At 42.1% G+C, this 20,911-nt stretch overlaps 1 protein-coding gene across 1 annotated transcript; it reads left to right on the top strand.

The window, feature by feature from the left end:
* Positions 1 to 239: 239 nt before the first annotated feature.
* T265_14949 (hypothetical protein) lies at positions 240 to 19,254 on the top strand (the record flags this gene model as incomplete). Its single annotated transcript, XM_009175921.1, has 5 exons — positions 240 to 487; positions 9,020 to 9,645; positions 10,527 to 10,930; positions 15,575 to 15,817; positions 19,152 to 19,254. Coding segments are annotated over 5 exons (1,623 nt in total), but the record flags the coding sequence as incomplete, so codon positions are not given.
* Between the last annotated feature and the right edge of the window lie 1,657 nt (positions 19,255 to 20,911).

The following is a 20,911-nucleotide window of genomic DNA, read 5'->3' as shown; positions in this document are numbered from 1 at the left end:
CTCATTTAGCAGCTACGTGGTCGATATGTAGCCGATCGTTTGCTAGCTAGCCCCAATAGACGTCATTCATCGTCCGCCTACCCAATGGATTCACTAGCCATCGCGACGCTTCGACAAACGAGGGTTAGACAGGTGATTCACCAGACAGCCTCCGATTGGCTTTCTGAATAATCCAATTGGCTGGTTAAGCATCACATTACATAAACATTTGATTTGATTGGACGATGGCTAATGAGCGCAACAGAGGTAGCAGCATCCACTTGCCAGGCCATAGTACCGGACAGCGGAATACAAAAACGGCGTAATTTCCGACTCAACAGTTTCATCCAAGGAAACGGAGGGCGGAAGGCTTTCGAAGAACATCATCGACAACAAAGTTCCAGGATGTTGATTTTCATACGCGCACTGTCAGGCGGGGTAACACCAGTAACGGTCCATCCTTATGAAGACGTGCTTTCGGTCAAGTCAAGGATATTTCAGATCAAAGGTAACGTAGTAGTTGTTCCTCATGGTGACATAAACCTCATGTAGTACAAGATTTTAGATAATTTTTTATTCCATGCATCTGGTAATGTATCTCAGACAAAGGACAAGTTCCTTCGTTTGGCAAGTAAATCAAAACATGGGATAACGTGATTAAGGTCTAGTAATTGAAGACGAATGAGACCTATGTCGTTATTTCGTTACATGGAGTAGAAGAACTCTCTTAGTTTAACAGACATTTAAGTAATCATTAACTATCAGAATAGTCAACAGTGGGTTCTGATGGCAATTTTTCACTAAGGAGACATGCTAGTTTGCATTTTCCACGTTCGGTGGGTAGGTCGGGTAAGTAATGTTGAAATACGTCAAATGGTTTTCGGAAGAAATAGGGGAACTGATCACACTTCCCAGACTGGTCACGTGTTCCGTATGTTAGCCAACCAAATTCCTAGAAAAGACCATTTTGCACAAACTTGCGAAGAGTGGAAACGTGCCAGGAGAAGAAAAACAATATCTTGGCAATAGAGTAAGAAAACCATGGACAGCAATCTCGGCTGCGCTGGTCATTGCCGTTTTCCTGGATGGGACCCCAAGACGTAAAAAATTAATGATTAGAGACTTCGTCAGGCATTGTTCAGTGGTGCTCTGGCGTTCAACTTGTGGCCTTTGATGCATAGTCACTCCACCCAGTTCTCCCAAAGCAAAGTCTACTGACGCCCCTGTACCGACGCATCCATTAATAGCTGCTGCCACCTCCAACGCGTAGATAACTGCCCCTGCCCAGTTCATCGGCGAACGAGAATGTGGCAGCCATAACCATTGTACAACACTGTACTGCACGGTTTCTGAGTCTGATGATTATGAAAATGATCTTCTGTATGAAACGTAACTATCTGCATTTCACTCTATGTTTCCCTAGCAGTAATATCCTCTATACATGCGGGCTTTCTTGAGAAGCGGCAGAGACCTGGCTATTTTATCGGTCTGCTGCAGGCACTGAAGCCAAAGCATAGAAACACTTAAGGCGATACTTGGGTGTCTGCCTTAATGTGTTGCCAGGCCGACTCAATTGAGGTGAGCGATGGTAATGGTCACCGAATACAAACCAAGCACTTAAATTCAGGGTGGAGCTGAATGGCGCTAGAAGTGGATAAAAATCCATAAGCCGTTTGTATATCGCCTCGAATTATTGTTGATTTTGAGCTGATTTTTATGCATTTCGATAGTTTATTAGTACGATGCCGTTGTGTGCTACAAATAGTCGGATAGCATGGAAATAGAAAAGAATGACGATGCAGACTATTTCAGAGGATTCAGAGTTGACAGCTGTTGACGTCTGTAGTAAACTCATCATGTGACTGTCACGATGACGAAGATCATGATACTGTCTGGGTTTCGGTAGTTTTGGAGAACAGACGAGGATTTGTCTGGTCTTGAAATGCAAAGCGCAAGTGCAGCGAGTGTAGCAACAGCCGGTGTAACATGAGCTCATTGCAGAATTGTTCACGAGTGACTTGAACACCCACATATTTCAAGATGCCATGACTACAACCGTATGGGCATAGTCTACCCCGGCAACGAATGACCGTAACTGTAACGTTTCTCACAGAGTGACAGATGTCATGCATGATAACTAGAATAACGACCAACACTACGGTCTGTTACGTAGGTGTGGCAAGCTCACACATGGAACGAAACGTAAGCTATTCTCGTTGCTAGTGTGTCGCGCCTCATTATATTTCAACAGCCCACCGGTTGAAGATCGGTTGGTGTGTCCACCGATTCCCTCAATTCAGCAGTTAGTCGGATTGGTCGATTCACTTGTAGTCAGCCGACCAATCCACACACATGTCTGTTCGTATCTTTCGCGGCACCTGTGTTGATGCAGGCTGATTTAACGAATCAAACCGGTGACGTAGATAGACGAGATGACAATCCAAAATAGTTGTTTGACGTAAATGGAAGCAAAGAACATACGTATATCCGTCACCTTTGCCGGAGTGTCACTTATAAAACGTAAAAAAAGCTCACAATGGTTTTATGCGTAAGCATACCTTATCTGAACTTATCCAATGAAACTGTGTTCCATGCACGACACAAGACAACATCGCCCCGTTCTATCTAACAATAGTTCTCTGCCATTTATAGTTACTAGTTTACTGGGAAATGTAGCCCGCATTTGAATAATACTTACAACGAGCTAAAGCCACTTTTTCTTCAGTTTTAGGCCTAATTTTGCTTGATAGAAAATTTTTGAGTTGTCTCCTTATATAAGATTTACAGTATACGTACATATAGTTGAACTTAGACATGTATACACTTCGAAAGAAATAACGTTACCTGCTTTGCTCAACAATGCAACACACATCTTGAATAATAATTAATGTCTTTACCCATCGACTTTTTTGAAATGTGTACAGGCTAATCCAAACTCCAGACTGCTTCAGTTATTAGGTTAATCTAGAATTAGAATGATCATACGTTAGGCTAGGTGTTGAGTGTGCATTGGTGGCTGAAGCCTGTAACTCAGATGTAATTCCTGTTCCACAAGTCATTTATGATGTGCGAAGGTGAAATGAATCTGTCCTTTTTTCTCCGCTTCTAGTAAGCTCAAACACTTTGTAGTATTACATGGGTTAGCCGCATTTACGATTCAGTTAACTTTCTGCTTACATAGTTTGTGTGATTTTTGTCTTAAGTTTTCCGGTGCGTCTAAATTCGGATGAGTGCTAGTTTAGTAAAAGATATTTTGAAATGTCTATGTTGAATCCGCTCGAACACATTTGTGGTTTTAGCGCTAGGAAGTCCACATTTCCAGATTCTATATAAACTCCTGATTACGTTCTTTAATTCGTTCACAATAATAATGAACTTGCAATTGCTGTACAGATACCTCATCACCTCGATCCAACTACTGTTGGCTATGTACGTTATCACACCCTTTGCTGGATACTGTAGAAGATCAACCATATGGATTGATTTATCCTAATACTGATGGTATTTGACCTCTCATTTCTGATGCCTCGTTCGGCAAAAAGCGCTTGTTGCCCTGATCTTTGGACTATGTGGCCTATCGAAGGCCGTATCTCCAAAATTCCTAGCTCTGAAACCTACTGTGCTTCTACTCTGGCTAGCGCGATCTCCGGTTGTTCCTCTAGTGAATTGTCGATAGTAAGACACGTAATCTAAGTCGCATAGGAAGGATTGTATCTTCTAATTCATCGTGATGTGTTCTCCTGTTAATGCAGGATAGGTTGCGTGGACAAATAAGGAACAATTTTCGCTCTCGTAAAAAACCCGGTCTACTTATCAGGTGCTCACATTCGACATACCCAACCTCAAGCACACTCAGTTATTGCTTGAAGGTACTTGTTTCATGTTGTGGTGCTTTTGTGTGCAAAGTAAGTTTCCTTCCACCTATGACAACGGTTGTTCTCGCGCCAGCGTGTGGCCAGAGGTGACGATCATGGGTGGGAACACATCACTCATGACCTGGAGTCCCTTCTTACTGCATCTGTCGAGTACAAAACAATTCAAACAATTGGGCCAATTAGTGCGGTGATCAATCCGAACTTTCCCCTCTTTCATGTACACATCCTACAAAATTGGTCATGAGTGCTCCAAGGAAAGCTTTGTCGCAAATATACGAATCCTGGCTGTTTTAGATCACGTTAAGGCTGAGAAAAGTAAAAAAGATTGGTGGTTGGGATATTTTTTCACATTATGTATTTTGTCCTTGAGCTTAAAACTGTGTGGTTGTAACGCCTATGTTGAGTCTTTGGATGAAATAAACCTTTTTCAAAAAGGCTTATTGTTGCCCCATAATGAATACGTCCAAGTAAGCACATTTAACTCGATCACTGCCGATGAACAGTAACTGTGCTCAAAGTAGGCATCATTCATCATATTAGACTATGTTGTAAAGAGGCACAGAACCATAAATTATCACACTATCGCCTTCAAACTTCCTCTTCTCTGTAACCCTATCACTCAAACTTCCATTCGTCTCCAACGTGATGTGTTTTTGTACGTACTTTTGGTTTGTTACCGTTTGCATTGTCACCCACAATTTGCATGTTCACACTTCATTCGCATTTGCAGTCGCAATACCATTGATTTCGGATCGTGGGCGGAGACCTGTGGTCATTATCAGCACTGCGTCACTTGCCTTCGTCTCTTGTAGTATTCAGTTAACTTTTACTCGGTTTCGCTGTACATTTTCGGGTGGCTTATATATTTCTGACCTATATCTAATTGAATGAAAACGCCTGGAGTATATCCGTCCAAATTTCCCCCATTACTCTGCTGGTGATATATTCTGGTTCCTTCAAGTTTACTTATATGCTTCCACTGCTTCACTGCTTATGTCGTAAAATAGGAGAAAGTCCCTCAGATTGCTTCAGTTAAAAGTAAAACTCTCGAAAGTGTTGAATTTTGAAGTAAAGAGTTCGAATTTTGATTAGTAAATCTCAGTCAACATGCTCTGAAAAGCTGTTTTTGTGCAAATGTTTCAAAGGTATTAGGACGGTGATGTGCACTTTATTAATCCTGACTGTGTTCGAGCTTGTAGCAGTTAGTTTGAATCCATTGGTCCCAGGATCGTGGACAGGTCCACAATCTATCACGCATGCTCACCCTTCTGAGGTGATTCAGCGTAGTTTATACAGATACTGATTACCCTTCAGGTCGAGATTAGGATGGCTTTGTCTTTGGTTTTACCTCGGAAATAAAGTTTCCATTTCTGATGGGAAACAGCACTTGTGTTGATTTTCAAGTGAAGTGGAGAATTCTTCACCTTAATGAAGTGATGACGTTGTGGGTTCCAGAAGGGCACTACACACTACACACTAGGTCGTTCTTTCTTATAACGAATCGTCAAGTGGGTGGAACGGATCACCTACGACGCTTCCCGATTGGCGAATTCAGCTTTCTACGTCATCGAAACTTATCCGCCGACATGCCTGCATGGCAAATAAATTATTTGACTTATCCTAGCAAACAGCTTTACAATTAGTAATCCGCAATCTTTTCCCACTTGATGAGTGACAAGTAAAACAAAATGCTTTCTGTGGAGAGCCTTCCGAATTATACATCTCCACAGCTTTCGGTCAAGCATCAAACCCGGGACCCCGTAATATCAGCCATGCCATGAAAATCAGCGGTTTGTTAAAGAAACACACCCACTTGCTTGTCAGTCAGTCAAAATTTGACTGCACCAGGAATCACTTTTTTCACTTTGATGGCCTTTTTATTCGGGAAAGTTCAAGGTGCTAATTAATAAGAATGGAATCACCGTCTACATTGATACCGCCTTAGAAGGTAGTATGCAAACCGGCTTTTTAATAACTTACCAAGTTATGAGTCACAAAGGGTGACCGGACTAGCGGATATTTGTGATCAAATAGTTTAATTATGTCAAATACGTTGGATTCATGAATTGTATGGGAAATAATGTATACTGAAAACGAATAAAAGTTAACATTTTCCGGTTACTTTATCGCCCTGCTTCCCAAACAGTAAATCTACTGCCAAGAAATTGAAAAGTAAAAAAAAAATTTAAAAATAATAAGCTAGCTCAACGTCTAGCGCTAATAACAATTGTTTGCAATCTAATTACCAGTCGCAACTTGTTATTTGACCATAAATATGGGAACGATTTCTAGGGCATCCAGGATATATACGGTCCGTATGAGGTCATTTAATTTCTCCGAAACAGTCTTCCTCCAATCCTAAAGCTTCATTCTGGCTTGTCCACAAACAAAGTACTAGTACCGGCCCCAACTTGCGAATGTGTTATGGTCATCCGCAGTGCATATCCTGGGCCGTAACAGACTTCAAAACCGTCCGCTTGTTTTTCATCACCATTATTCCAAGACCTAATAAGCTACATAAAATCACACGGACTTGTCGTGAGCTCATTATTTCGCGGGTAGCTAGGTCCAAGGTGAGTAAGTGCTCGTCTTGATTTCTATCGATGTTAAACGAAATACACAAACTCGCGATTCAACTAATATAACCTAGACAGGACTCAAACGAAGCTCTTTGTATCCATGAAATTTATGTGAACTCCTTCCTGTCCTTAAAATACATGCACTAACATAGATAGTTTCCAATAACTCGTAATCCAATTACCAATCATCTCTTCTGTTGTTAGGTGACCATGTCTGTGGAAATTATGTTTTTGAGACTTCAATGGACCTTGCCACAGTTTTTGGAAATGTGTCAGCTACCAGATCGATAAACTTTAAAAACTGCCGTAGTGCTTAGCTATGAGTGAAGTGAGTTCATATTTCGCTACTGCCTGATTCTCTGGTTGCGCCAGCTTTTGAATAATCAGCGTGAACGCTTACTCAACTTACCGAACAATACGACAGTAGTTTATCTGAGAGGTGACAGCATTGCAGACTGATCAAATATTTCTGTCTTACATTTAACAGTGATCAATGAACACCAGTTGTTCAGGCAGATATTTAGTTTTCCGCGCCCAAAGTTGTTGCTCCATGCTGGAAGCTCATTTTTTCGACCTACTTACACTACCTCTAACCTTGTTTGCAATGAATAGTGCCACATGCGTCTCTTAAATAGTACTTCGACTAAAATCGTAAGCGGTTTTCATGCGATATATTCATTCTGAGGTCACTAAAAACTAGGACTTCAGTGCAGTTTCATTCAAATGCCCTTTGGCACTAACCCGGTTTGCAGACGTCATTTAGTAAAATACTGGTTTTCAGTTATTAAATGTGACCGACCGGAACTCCGGGACTGCACCTAGCTGATGATCCCAACGATTGGCAAAACTTGCAACAAGCTTCCGAAGACTTTTCATCTCGTCTTAGCCCGACTTTGTAAGCACTTTGCTTTCGTGCTTCACAGGAAAGCACAGTTTATTTCGTGCTGTCCATAATAAAGTAGTTTTTGAAACTCCATCTCTTAACAAACCCCTATTTTACACACCTCATCTGTGCGAACTATTACAAAGCAAATCGGACCATGGCAGAGCCAATCAGCTTACTAACTCTACTTCTATGATCACAGACAAAGTATATTATTTTGGCACTGCGTTAAAGTTGTAACAATATTTCAGTTTAGTGAAGGTGAACAAAATAGTCCCTTAAATAAGCATCCCGCGAGAGGGTGTCCACACCTTAACTAAAACCACTACCACGCGGTTCTGAAGGATTTCAATCGCAATCGAAACTCAAACACAAAGACATTAAATGTCACTTTATGTGTAAATTTGTTTCTCAGCAAGAAACACCCCCCATTTTTAATTGTATTCTGTCATTAATCGAGTGTCTGACAACAAGCGTTTGAAAGGACTTTATTGCCAATTCTGTCGATGCCCTAGAAGAAAATAAAACAATACCATGACGATGTCTATCACAAATTTCTCTTTACCTACAATCCATTGTTTAGTCCTGCAAATTTTCTTTAAACGGTCATAGATCCCTTCAGAAAAAGTATCTTCCAAAGTAGGGGACTTTTGGCTGATCGCTTCAGGTGAACACAACAAAATCAGACACATTTAGCGGTTATGCTTGATGTGGAGGAAATTATATCTTGGCGTTAGGAAACCACTAGACTTCGAAGACGTTGGGGGCACTTCATGTAAGCAGTATTCTCATATGAATCCAGTTTTGTGATGGTGTTGCAAGTAAATACGGGTAAAAATAATAAAACGCGCCGACTTGTGACAAGCACGGATGCATGGTGCCTCTTCAGCTGGTTTGTTGGGCGTTGGGATTGTCGAAGTAGGAGTCCTTCATTAAAACAAATCGAGGACCCATGTGGAATACCCACAAGCACGTTTGTTTGAAATTCAAGGAACACAGTATCGTGCTCCCAGAGTTTTCAGCATTTCATGCAGTACACGAGGCGTGTCACAAGGATCATTCTACTCTATGGCATGAACTCAGTTTGTCCAGTGCTTGGGAATGCATTGCAGATAAGGGGATTGCAGCTTATCTTATGGGTTCAGAAGATCTCACATAACAGGGTCACTTCATCCCAGTAATTGCTCATTCACCGCTTTTAATTCGGAGTTTGTTCTGAGCGCGTAAGATGTTACTTTTAGAACTATTTTGAGTTGTTTCTGTATAATGCACTTGGCACAATTGTAAAAAGTGCCAGACTCCCACAATATTTACCTTATTGGGCCTTCAACCATCTTTACGTGCTCTCATAGCCGACAAAAGTGTAAATAATACTGCAAGTTTGACCAACGTGGAACAGATATTGTGGAGTGTTGCACTGCCAAAATGACCACTGTAATTCAGAACAGAAACGGTCTGTCCAACATTTTAGAAAACCCTATATGTACCTACCATGCAGTGCGAAGGTCTTACTTCATCCTAGTTGATCAGCACTTTTTTCTCATGAGACGCCTGAGTCATGGATTTAAAAATGTCTTGTGCACTTTTCCTTTAGAGTTTTATGCAAGCAATTCCACTGTCTTTTGATTTTTCTTTTGCTTTGAATACATATACTACACCTATACTTTGCAGCATTATACAAAATCATTGTTTATCCCCTTCAGGAATTCCTGTTGCTCAGCAACATCTACTTTATGATGGAAATGAATTGCCGGATGCAACAGTACTAGCCTTGGCAAACATAGGCCATGGTTCGCTCCTCCGTTTAGTGCTGAAAATGCATGCTGCTCCACTAAATAATATCACAGCCAACATTCCAACCACGAGTACTATCCATCAGGTAAATTTAGGCCACCAACAGCCGAGTCTCTGTCCCGTACCCATACCAGCAGGACATCCGGCATGTCACTGGAATTCGGTGGTAACAATACCTCATCTTGCGAAAGAACAATACTCACAACGAAAGCGTGGATTTTTCTCCCTGAATCCCAATCCGTGTGCGTTTTCTGGTCCTTCTGGTGCTGAACTCGATACATCGGAGGAAGAAGTTAGTCAGCTAGCCGAGTATCTTGGATACGCTATCGACGGAGGGGATGTGAAATCTGCTTCAGAAGATGCGATTAATTTCAACCCGGGAGAACAACAAAGCAGCTTACTCTCCAGGGAATGCAACGCAGTGCCAACTGAACCGATCAGCATTTCTGCTCACCCTGTTTACCACTTGGTACCTTTGAATGGATCCCTGATTCCAGCAGTAACTTACATCCAATCACCAACGCACTATAGAAACGTAAGTTAACATCTGATACCTTTTCCAATCGATGAAAATATGAAATTGCCACACTGCAATACTACGCCCCGAGCCATGTCTACACTCGTAAGGATTTTTGATAATTAACAGATTACGGTGAAAAGACTGATCTTAGGTTCTTTTCTACGGAATTCCGGCCAGTAAATGTTACTATTGTAATCTGTTTCATACACAATCAAAGGATGGCAAAAGTTCGGCACTCCACTGCTGTTCCATTGGAATGCCTACTGTCTTGCCAGAGCTACATCTCAAGTTTCAATAAAACAAACGGTCAAAAAGTCTATAAGTTGTTAAAACGTTACTGGAAATAGTTTCAACTATTTTAAACAGCTCCGTTTTTATCGGTTATTTCGTCCACAGTGTATTTAGAGTTAGGCACTCTTGGACTGCATAAACATTAAAGCAAAGTCATTTCCGTCATATAAATCAAGAACCTTGGTGAGAATATTTAAGGTTTTTATCAGGGTATGAGATAATCAGAACCTTAATCTGTTCAGCAGCACCTTCAGTTGTAGAATATCATAAACGAGCAATTCAGCTGAGTTTTTCGTGAAAACCAAATTGATTTGAAAACGAGTGTATTTCTCGAAAACTGTCCAATTTGGGTTCAAGTAGAACAGAGGGTTGACGGAAACTAGGGGACCGCGCCTACCTGATGAGTCCCAAGAAGGGCTAAACCGGTCATAGGCACTCGAAGAGTTTACAGCAAATTTGTGAGTAGTTTCTTTTATAAACTTGTTCACTTTTGTAGTAAAAGACTGATGCACCGTCACAGTGCTCATCTGTTTCTAGATAGGATGAAATATTCTCATGCAAATGGCACCTTTTTCATTTGCTCTACATTCCTCTTTGACTTTCAGAACTTCTTTCACATTGTCCCAATTCCAAACGCAGACAAGGATCCCCGCCATACGTCCGCAGAAGGAGACAATGACGGCACAGTTAGGTTTATTGGTGACATGAGCCCAACACAGGTGGACGCGATGCCAGACGAATCTTCCCTACATGATTATTTTGAGTGGAATGAAAGTAACTTCAGTGGGGCACAGGTCGATCCATGGTGTGCAGGAATTGGAAATTTTCAGAGTGAATCTTCCTCAACAACACTGATCAGACCATTTCCATTAGTGAAATTTCTGGCCAAACACCTGACCCAATATTCCCAATACGATCAAACTGATCTTTCTTCCATAGAAATACCAACTGCCCAAGTGGTAGTACCAGCTCCTTCTCGAGTTCAAGTCCACCCTTACCTCCTACCAAAGTGAGTTCGCAATACTCGTGTTCCAAATAGTGGCAACTACTGGTCTATGGAACTGACATCCATAAACTAAACTAAACCATCTATCCTCTACCTTTTTATTATCCTTTGTTCGATGGTCCGTTAAATATCCGGTGAAGCAAACACATTCTGTCGTGTGCTATCGAGGCTTTGTTGCGCAGGAATTTAAGTTAATCCAAATAAGGAGCCTGGGCAATCGAACGCGGCAGGTTTCTCTACCGTTATTTGTCAATGCTCAAACTTCCGGGCTTTTCGAATTTTGTGATTTCCACATAAAATGGGAGTTTCTGAAAAAGGTGAAGTTCTTGGAAGCTTAATGAATCCGAAACTTCACTCAAGACTGTCTTTGGAATTGCTGCCTTCTTCAGTTCGATTTGATTTGCTCCTCCGTTGACCAATGAGAAAAGGCAGTTGTAATCTCCATAAAACGGTGATTTGGTCTTGTATCTGTCAAGCAAAGAGGCCTTCACCTGCGAAATGTTTGATGCAGCATTGATTAACGGGGTAATCTACATGTCTAAATCTACTTTTTACCGACAAACTGAAGCACGGAACCTGGATAAAATTCATCAATTTTGCTTGCTGTCATGGGTTTGTCCTATTATCAGGTTGGTCGAACAGTTGAAAAACTCCACACGCAATGCAACTAAATCGCATGCTGCTGCGATAAGAAAGCGTGCTATGACTGATAGCACGGTCGATAGTCCTCGATAGTCCTCAAAGATCCATTTCTTTTGCCAAACACAAGAGTGCTGGGTGGTCATTGAAACCGACAATTTCTCCTCAAGAAACTATTGTGCCGAAGCAGTGCTAGCGGCAGAAGTTCAAGTCAGCCTTACTTTCCTTGGGAATCATGTTACATCGGGTTTCAGCAGCCCCTAAGTTGACAGTATACTTGCGGATCAGCTAACGCAAGGAATCACATTTCCGAGTTTACCAAGGAATAGTTGGGCTGTCTGCATTAATGTTGTTGACTTACTTTGAATGATGTGGCTCATTTTATCCCAATGGCTTTTGTCCACACTATTTAACTTACACGAAGGATTCTCGTAGTTTTCGGTGTAACTTTGGATCACTCAGTGTCTAGCACCATTTCCAGTGCAGCTTGATTGTGATGCATCCATGTCGGGCACCTTGTAGGCTTCGTACCTGGTATTTATCCCTAGCGTAGCAAGAGATAATGTTCTTCGGTTTCGTTGGATGTCTAGTTAGTGTTATAACACTAGGAGGGGTAGCGGTGGCGGATTATTTTTGATAGTCGGTTTTAACTTGCCCTAACATTCACATTCCATGATGGGAGATTATAATTGGTTTCACGCAAATACATAAGTGCCTCGCTGTCTGCCTATGCCTTGTATCAAATTAGCTGCATACTGGCGTAAATTGAATGGCTTCTAGATTGAAACCGCTGAAGTGGAATAACACCAGGATAAACCGAAATCTAGCAACTTATCACTCATATTTGGCTTGCAGACAGGCAAGTGTAAAACACAGAGTGGGAGTCCATTGCCAGCTCTATCAACTCTCCCAACAGTAACTACAACTCGACGATAGCTGTAATCAACACTGCACAATGTTCGAATTGAATCTGGCTATTAAAAACCTCGTGTCCAAGTTGTACTGTACAGTATTTCGTCCGGAAGTCATCCTAATCCTGCCTTTTGGAGCTGGAACTACAGGTGAGGTTCCCTTGTCCCAGTCAGGAATTACACTGATGTGCGGACTTTCACGACATCCCCGGGTTTTCAAGAATTGTGGCTGGTGCCCGCGACTCAGCCAACTTCAGTTCAAGATGAATACGAAGTTTGACCCTAAAAGGTATCATTCCAAATCTGACATGTGTACAGTACATCTCGTAGCCAACAGCAGGCAGCGGGAAACACATCAAGAATCTTAAGCCGGATTTAAACCCAATACTGGGTAGGATCAACATCTTTGAATCTTCTCCACTGGACCATGTTCCCCTTACATCAAACATAAGTTTTCAGTTCAACAATCCATGACCAGAAGCATATGGGAAACTGAAATCGTCTCGAATAGCTAGGGTGCCATTCTGGAGGACAGTACAGCGCCTCCATGACATCGCAATCCAGAGGCAAGTTATCCAGGGCGGATTTGTGTTCTATGAGAGTCGTGATTCCGAGATTGATTCCCCACTTTATCAGCATTCACTGATTTATGTTTATAGGAACTGCTGGGTGGGAGATGGCGTTCCAACGATGATGATCCTAAATCCGGAAGAGCTAGCTAACGATGCCCACAGCCAATAAAGTATAGGGTATAGAAAGTCCCAGACTTTCAGTTAAGGCTACGAAGGCCCATACTAATTACTCTCGTTGAGTGGAGTTTGACAGGCCATTCACAGCACAAAACCTTGTTTAATGTCACTAACAGCGTGGGATATTCGCTACAAAATGTTGCTGACTCTCAGGAGAGTCTGCTACTCTGAGGTTGACAAAACAATCGGTGGTTTCTCACGCTTTGCATGACGGTGGAGCTTATGAAGAAAACGTTGATAAATGGATTTTCCGCACGTTCATTCTATGCCCATAAATAGTAGCTCCTGACCATTACTTTCGAGTTGCAGATGTGATTGTGACTCACGATCAATATCTGAAATAGCTATTTCGTGCCTGGGATAAAAGAACCATTTAGTTAAATTGGCCCAATTAGTCCACGTTCAAAACTTTCGTCAACTATTATGCGTAACACAGAAATCAAACTAAAAGGACAATAATTCGCCAAAATATCGGTCTCCAATCATGTTTATCGACTTTAGTTCGTCAAACCTAGCAAAGACAATCTGGTAACTTAGACGGGCGATCATGTGGATAGGATTTTGGTCTCGGCACAAGACGAGGATTTGAATTACCCTGTTGCGGTAAGGACGCGAGACGACTAAAAGCGCAGCAGCCGGTAGTAAAGGAAGGTCGGAGTCAAGCTCCCAAGGGGTTTTTACACATTGGGCCGCGAATGTCTTAGACTTTGACCAATCGTCTCCAACTATTTGAGTGTTGTTAATTAGGGTTGAAGGGGGATGGTCTTATGCTCTTCTGCCAGGCAACTTTTGTAAGCTTTTTGCTAATACTATCTCAATTTTTTTATTTATTGCCGCAAAGCTTGAAGCTGCCGCAAGCTTTCATAAAAGACCTCTTTGGAATGAGTCACACTTTTCTCTACGCTTTTTAATTGGTAATCGAGACGCCAAAGCGACCCAAGTGCTGTGAACAGAAGGCAAATTGGACAGAATGCCAGTAGGCTTTCGATCGAAGGAGATACAGGTTTTACTGACAGATGACGCGTTACAGTCTAATCAGTATTTGAGGCTAGTTATCATGATTGGTCCTCCGAATGTTTCGGAGGGCTTGTGTAAAGTCGTGGCTGAAGACATGCCTGACAGGTATTTTCGATAGAAAGTATGCTTAGGTCTGAGGTGAAAAAAAGACAAACCTAGAACTAGGACGATCTGGAACTGTCCTGTAATTGTAACCTGGTTCAAATGCATGTTGCACCCAGTCGAACAAAGTCGGCTGTCGAGAAATGTAAGGTAAAGTAAAGTAAATCCAGTTTTCTTCGGAGGTGTTGAAATCCTCCTCGCTTAGTCTCATCCAATTTACGCAAGCCCAATAATCAAAACAGATTTTGCTGCATAGTAGTGTCGTGCGTGGTGTATAGTGTTATGTAGTGTTCTATAGGGATAATAATAACACACAAATTTGACTGAGTAACTTGGGGCGCCCTTCTTCCCAGCCACATCATGCAGTGTCTTGAGTCACTGAACACATAAAAGTCCTCCCTGACTGAAGGATGAGTCGTAGTTCACAGAAACAACTTGGTCTTCGCTGGTGAAACGACAATTAACCAGGGGGAATGCAGGTTATCAGGTCTAACTCGGATTTACCTGAATAAGGCATAATCGCATCTAGATTACGCTGGATCCTTATGTTAGAAGGCATACTGGTCATTTCTTTAGTTGTTGGCGGTGGGTGATTGGTTGCACAAGCACTCTAGGACACTTCTCAAACACGCTACACTCTACATTGTGTAGATAAGTCCCTCCATCGGTTTGACGTCAATGACCTCGATTCGTGCATTAAAAATACTCCTATTGGTAGTTATTGATAGTTGCTCAATACATAATACATCCCTTCTCCAAGCTCTTGCCGGAAGGTTTTCACTTTTTCGGTGACCACTGCAGGAAAGTCTGTTAATCCTTAGACTACACCATAACGTATTCTGCTAGTTTATCGGGTACGCAATTTTTTTATTTTTTATGGGTAGCCATGCAAACACATCAAAATAAGCTTTGGTTGGTGAATCTGCCTCCAGAATACTCCAATCAACCCATTCGCTCGTTTTGTCGCTTCCTCAGTTTTCCATAGTGAAGTTCGGTCTTCTGAACCCTTGGGACTACTGTTAATTTTTAATGCACAGCGAAGCAGACTACCATTGTCAGAACTAAGGGTTCTGTCACAAATCTGTGTTACCAATCTGAATTACGCACTAAATAACCTCTGTGACTTCATTTATTTTGAAATCTTCCGTTGCGATGTCCTTAAACAACTGATGAAACGCTGGTCAAGCGTTGACAGTTGACAAGTTTGTACTGACTGTTTTCATCCCTAGTGGCCAGAACGATCCCTTAGTTACTACAGCCAGTCAGAATTCACCTACACGAACAATTCATGAAAATGCGAACTCCACTTCAGCACAGGCTTCACTTGTCGGGCCAAAAACATTACCAAATTACAGCCAAAAAACGCTGAATAACGACCGAGTGGATAACCTCCCATCGTCATCGTCGTCATCTGGAAAACGCTGCTCGGCATGTCACAAAAGGACCAGCCTCACCACAGGCTTCAGCTGCTGGTAAGTGTGTTTTTCTAGTGTTTAAAATTTGGGCCACAGGGAACGGCCATCAACTCCAGAAATATGCACACTCTCTCCCGCTCACGCGCTTCGAAGTATTGACTACTATCTTCATATGAACTCGTAATCTGACCGGAAATTCGTGTCCATGAATATCCCATCTTAGTTCTACTTTATTATCTGCCTACCCATAGCCGTAATTGTAGCCCTGTCGTGCATCAGACCTACTCCTCACAAGAACCGCAGTTACAAGATGGTTCGGCGCGAACTGCCTTACAGTCACTCACGTTCGTGTCCAGATGGCGGATTCAGGCTACATCTTTCTCCTAAATAGGGGTTACGATTGCACGTAAGGCAACTGAGAAGGTGAAAATAAATCACGTGTGTAAATGAGCGGTGCAGTAAGGCCCCCTAGCGATGCAAACATACCCGTTTGTTTGAATAGTGACGTATGAGGTAAAGAAAAATTTAGATAGATCGACCTAGCATTAGCCTAGTGCAAACATCCGAGATGTCTATACTGCCAGCACCGTCAGACAATCTGGCGGGAAACTGATTGCACGAGTTCCATTAACACTGGTAGGCCAACGCAAGTACAGGAAGGGTCAGGTGGAAGGCGAACAGTACCAACAGCACGTTCAAAGTCTATACGTTCCCCAGTTTGACTTTGCGCCTTGTGGGTGCGAGACACCGAAGCGGTGGACGGCATTTGTCAGCTTTTCTAGATTTTCTGCACTCTCCAGGAATGAGAAAATTATGGTCTTTACACTGCAGATGCACAAGGCTCCAGATCAGAGGAATCTGAATGCTGGAGTTTTGAAGACCTTCCAGAGTTCGCCTCACAACATCATTAATTAGGAAAGTAAACAGGAGTGGAGGGAGTGAATACCATTGTTGTATGCTACTAGTTGTAGGAAGAGTTTCGATAAGCTCTGCGTACACACTCATGTACCCACAATTACGCGAATACATAGAGCATATGGTAATGATGAGATTCGTAGGCATACCCGGTTGCGCAAGTGCATGAAGAATAAAGAAGCGGTCCACAGAGCCAAATGCAAACATGATTTCAACAAGCTCAAGACTGTAGGGCGTCTATGCCCATGCACTTGACGGAGCGTGAAGATAGAATTCACATTACCTCATCTCAAGCTAAATCCAGCCTGTTGTTCTCGAGATATGTCTCCACGGGCTATCATAATATGACGTAAAATGAACAAAGCAAAGAGCTTAGTTACAACGAAGTTCAAGCTAATACCGCTGTCATTTCTACACTCATTGAGAGCAACTTTCTTGTGATTGGATGCCACTGTCAACTCACTCAAGCTCGGTTGGACGGACCTACGTATCTCTCAGACAAAGGGTAACATATCAGACAAGCACTCACTGGGGAGATCATCCACATTCCTGAACAGAGTGCGTGGTTTCTGGAAGTTCGCTTCACAGTGAAGTTAGAGGTTTCCACAATAGCTAGGCGAGGTGTGCATATTCTGTGCACCCCGAAGTAAGCAGATGGAAGTAGCAACGAACAAGTGTGTACTCAGAATATGCGTAGACGTTCTAGAATGAGCGATAGTCATTGATGAATCCCATGTGCTTCATATGTGATTTATTTTCTTTGGAGATCAGTTTGAATGTAGAGGCAACCATGCAGTCAAGCGGTTTTGGTTGTTTCAAAAGTTAGTGCGATACAGAAACCGTCTGTGGTTATCATTTAACTGCAACAGGTAGTTTCCGTTATTCAAGTGTCTTGAGTCCGGTCCGAGAGGATCACGTGATTGCGTCTCAGCAGCACCATGTATCCCTGGACATTCATAAGCCTGACCATAACAATAACTGAGCTCATAATCGGCCTTGAGAAAACTGTCCTGGAAAGTATCAAGACCGCAGTCACTTGAGAGGTACGTAGATTAAATAAACAAGCAGCTATTATTAGTGTTTACGGGCTACTTCTCTAGACTCCGTCACACCAACCGCACAATGCCAACTGTTGACTAGCAGCCATTCACGCATTCAGCTCGATGGCTTGAAACAACACCGATCTTGGTAGAACCAGTCAGCTTCAGTATAGTAAGAGAACATAAGGTGAGGCGGATGAGTAAGCCATTCCAAAAACCGAACTTAAATCTTGAATCCTTATTTCAGGTAGTACACGTTAGTGGGAGGCGAGGCCAGTGCACATGCAACCCCAAACTGCTGCCAGTTTATTTCAGACTGCCAAGGAAGCTGAACGTTAAAATTGAAATGCTAATTTCCCGGTGCCTGAAGGTGCCTTGGCTGAGTAAAGCGTACCTATAACAGTCAACGGTAATGGATAATGAGCGGATTTATCGGCCTTTAAAAATTAGGAGAAGAATAGAATGTTAGCAAGAAGGAATGGAGTGGGTAATGAACGGAAATGTGGAATAAAAAAGAGAAGGGTGTCCGCGGTAGCTCAAATTCTCATGCTGTCATATTATGTGCAGTGACCAAAAGTGATAACACCGTGCCATGCTCTATGTGGCATGGAGTTATTTGTAAATGCGCTGTTCTTGGCTGTATGTCGTCCGGAATACTAACAGGGCTTCCACGCCCAGAGTAGGAGACGCTATGAGTCCTCAGTTTAGGTCTTCAGCTCAAAAGTCCGAAGGTAGCGATGGTTTGTGTATAGCTACTCTACAAAAATATCTACATTTTAAAAGACTAGACCGCTGGAAATATTCCAGTACCCAACCTGGGAAACTCTGTCAGTCATAAATCCACTGTTTTACCAAATCCTTTTCTGGATAAGATTGAAGCTCATTATTTGTAATATGTACGTGGACCACTATCCTACCTATGAAATCATACTGACTTATTCAATAATTCCTCGTTTTCTTCGTGTAAACCCCTGACTGTTTCGAGACTTGTAGAATTCAACGCTTACCCGCCCACATAACACTCCACAGGCAACATCTGCGCAGATTGCCGACCAGTTTTGTTTTGACGGACAAAATAAGTGGGTCAGTCCGAAGTGGCTAACGTGTGTGTGTCTAAATAACGATCAGGTGCCTCGACACCAACAATTTCACTAAATAATGGAAACACTTGTGGCTCATTAAATTTGCTGTCAGATTTTCTATAGGAAGTTCGCCACGTCCTATAGAAATCACTGCTAAATAACCTCAGGAAGATAGGAAACTCGTTCACATTGTACTGTCTTGACGATTGTAAGGAAAATACCAACACTCAGCTGGTTGAATGACACCCATCAATTGAGCGAAATACACCAGGCTGAATTTCTCTGCTGTTGTACGCACCATTGTAAATTTTCTGAAATTTTCCCAAAGAAACTTTCTGTACACTCCTTTTGCAGGTGTGACCGTTGGTTCTGCATCAAACATCATCATCCGGAGGACCACAACTGTGATTTCAACTTTAAATCAACACGCAACAAATCGCCGACAACTGAGTTTTAGTCCTATTATTTTGCCTCTACCAAAGACAGACGGAACTTATGTTTATCGCGCCATGCATTTTGCAACGTCACCACCATCTGTGGTGTTTGTCTCATGTCTCATTTCCTCAGCCTCGTCTGTGTTCGCCACCTTGTTATTGTCGCGCCATCTGGTGCCAGTCATGCTTGCCTCGGATAGGTGCCAAAGCTGGTCGGGGAATTCTGTTTGCAGTTTGTCTACCTGGCCACTTTTGGATTTCAGTCTGTTTTTGCAAAGTTATAAGGATTTTCTCTCTACCAAATCCAATGACCCGGTCCAAGTTATTTTGTTCGCAGTAGTCTGACTCAATGTGAAGCTTATCAAACTGTACGAAACCAGCTATTTTCACTACAACAGTTAGTGCCATGTTGCTGATAGTTGCTGATGTTGCCATAGTTGATACTGTTGCTCTTGCTTTCAATATTGTCTTTATTACTTTTCTTAATATGCAGGTTTTGCTACACACTGTGTGCTTTTTGTTTTTGTTCCGTTTTTTTCTCGTCTTTTCTTTGTTTTTAGTATTTTGTATCCATTTCTGTCATTGAAATCTACTGGCTTTCCACTTCTAAAGCAGTTGTTATGAAGCAATCATGATCAACCAATGAATATGAGTGATCTGTCCAGAAAGCACACGTAGGCCACATGGGTCTTCGTATGAGATATGCTTAATCGATAAATCAATTGGAAATTGTAGAGAAGTGACTCCGGCTCACCTACTGTTTGGTTTGCCCATTTTTATTAGGAAATTCAAGCCTCGTAAACTCAGTCCAACAGTGGAGTGTGGCAGATTATCTATCAATCTTAGCTTTTTTTATAACTTACCCGGCAAAAACAGGAAAGCGGCTTCGAAGCCCAGAAGTGAATTTACTACTCTTTCGGTCCCGTTACTAAAAAGTACCATTTGCCGGACGCGGAAAAGTAATTAAAGATCTTTGGTGATGTACAAGATAAGTTAAATGACGAGATATATATTCGAATCCCAGTAGAGACATTACCCCCTTCCATGTGCATGCCAATGATGAACGGTCTATCTGAATTTTTCAGCAAGTTTGTAGTCACGTGGGTGTAACCACGTGAAATTCGAGCGACGCATAGCCGCACGTGATCCAGCTATGGTGATGTTTGTTAAAAAACGCTTTTGATTGGGAAAAAGATGCTTTTTATTCTATCCGGATTTACGGACTCACTGGTTAACGTTGTTACCGCTTCCTGACGTCAATAGACAGAAAAAAAGCTGTTTGCGATGATGTACGTAAATGTATTCATCAATCCTTAGCTCCTATTAAGTTGGATGAAAGCAAACCCGTGGAATCGCAAAACACAACAGTTAAAATCGTTCTTGTGGACCTGTCTGAGTTTCAAGCCACTAGCCATCGGTTCGGGATTTAAACCGACAATGTGTTTTATCAAGAATGAACAGTCTCAGGATCTGCGATCACAACCGTAAGATATATATATGTATATATGGATTCCTAAGCTAACTCTGCTGGTGTGTAACCTTGAAGTCCTGTTGCAGTGCGCGAAAAACAGCTGAGATATCCTCCGACTAAAAGGGTCGGCAAAAAAGCGACCACAGTTCATTTAGTGAAATTTTCTACTAGGTAATGAGTAGAATGCGGGCAACATTAACAGCTTTCTT

This window comes from Opisthorchis viverrini (genome assembly GCF_000715545.1).
Source record: "Opisthorchis viverrini unplaced genomic scaffold opera_v5_299, whole genome shotgun sequence".
Lineage (NCBI taxonomy): Eukaryota > Metazoa > Platyhelminthes > Trematoda > Opisthorchiida > Opisthorchiidae > Opisthorchis > Opisthorchis viverrini.
This window is presented reverse-complemented; position numbering and strand designations above follow the sequence as displayed.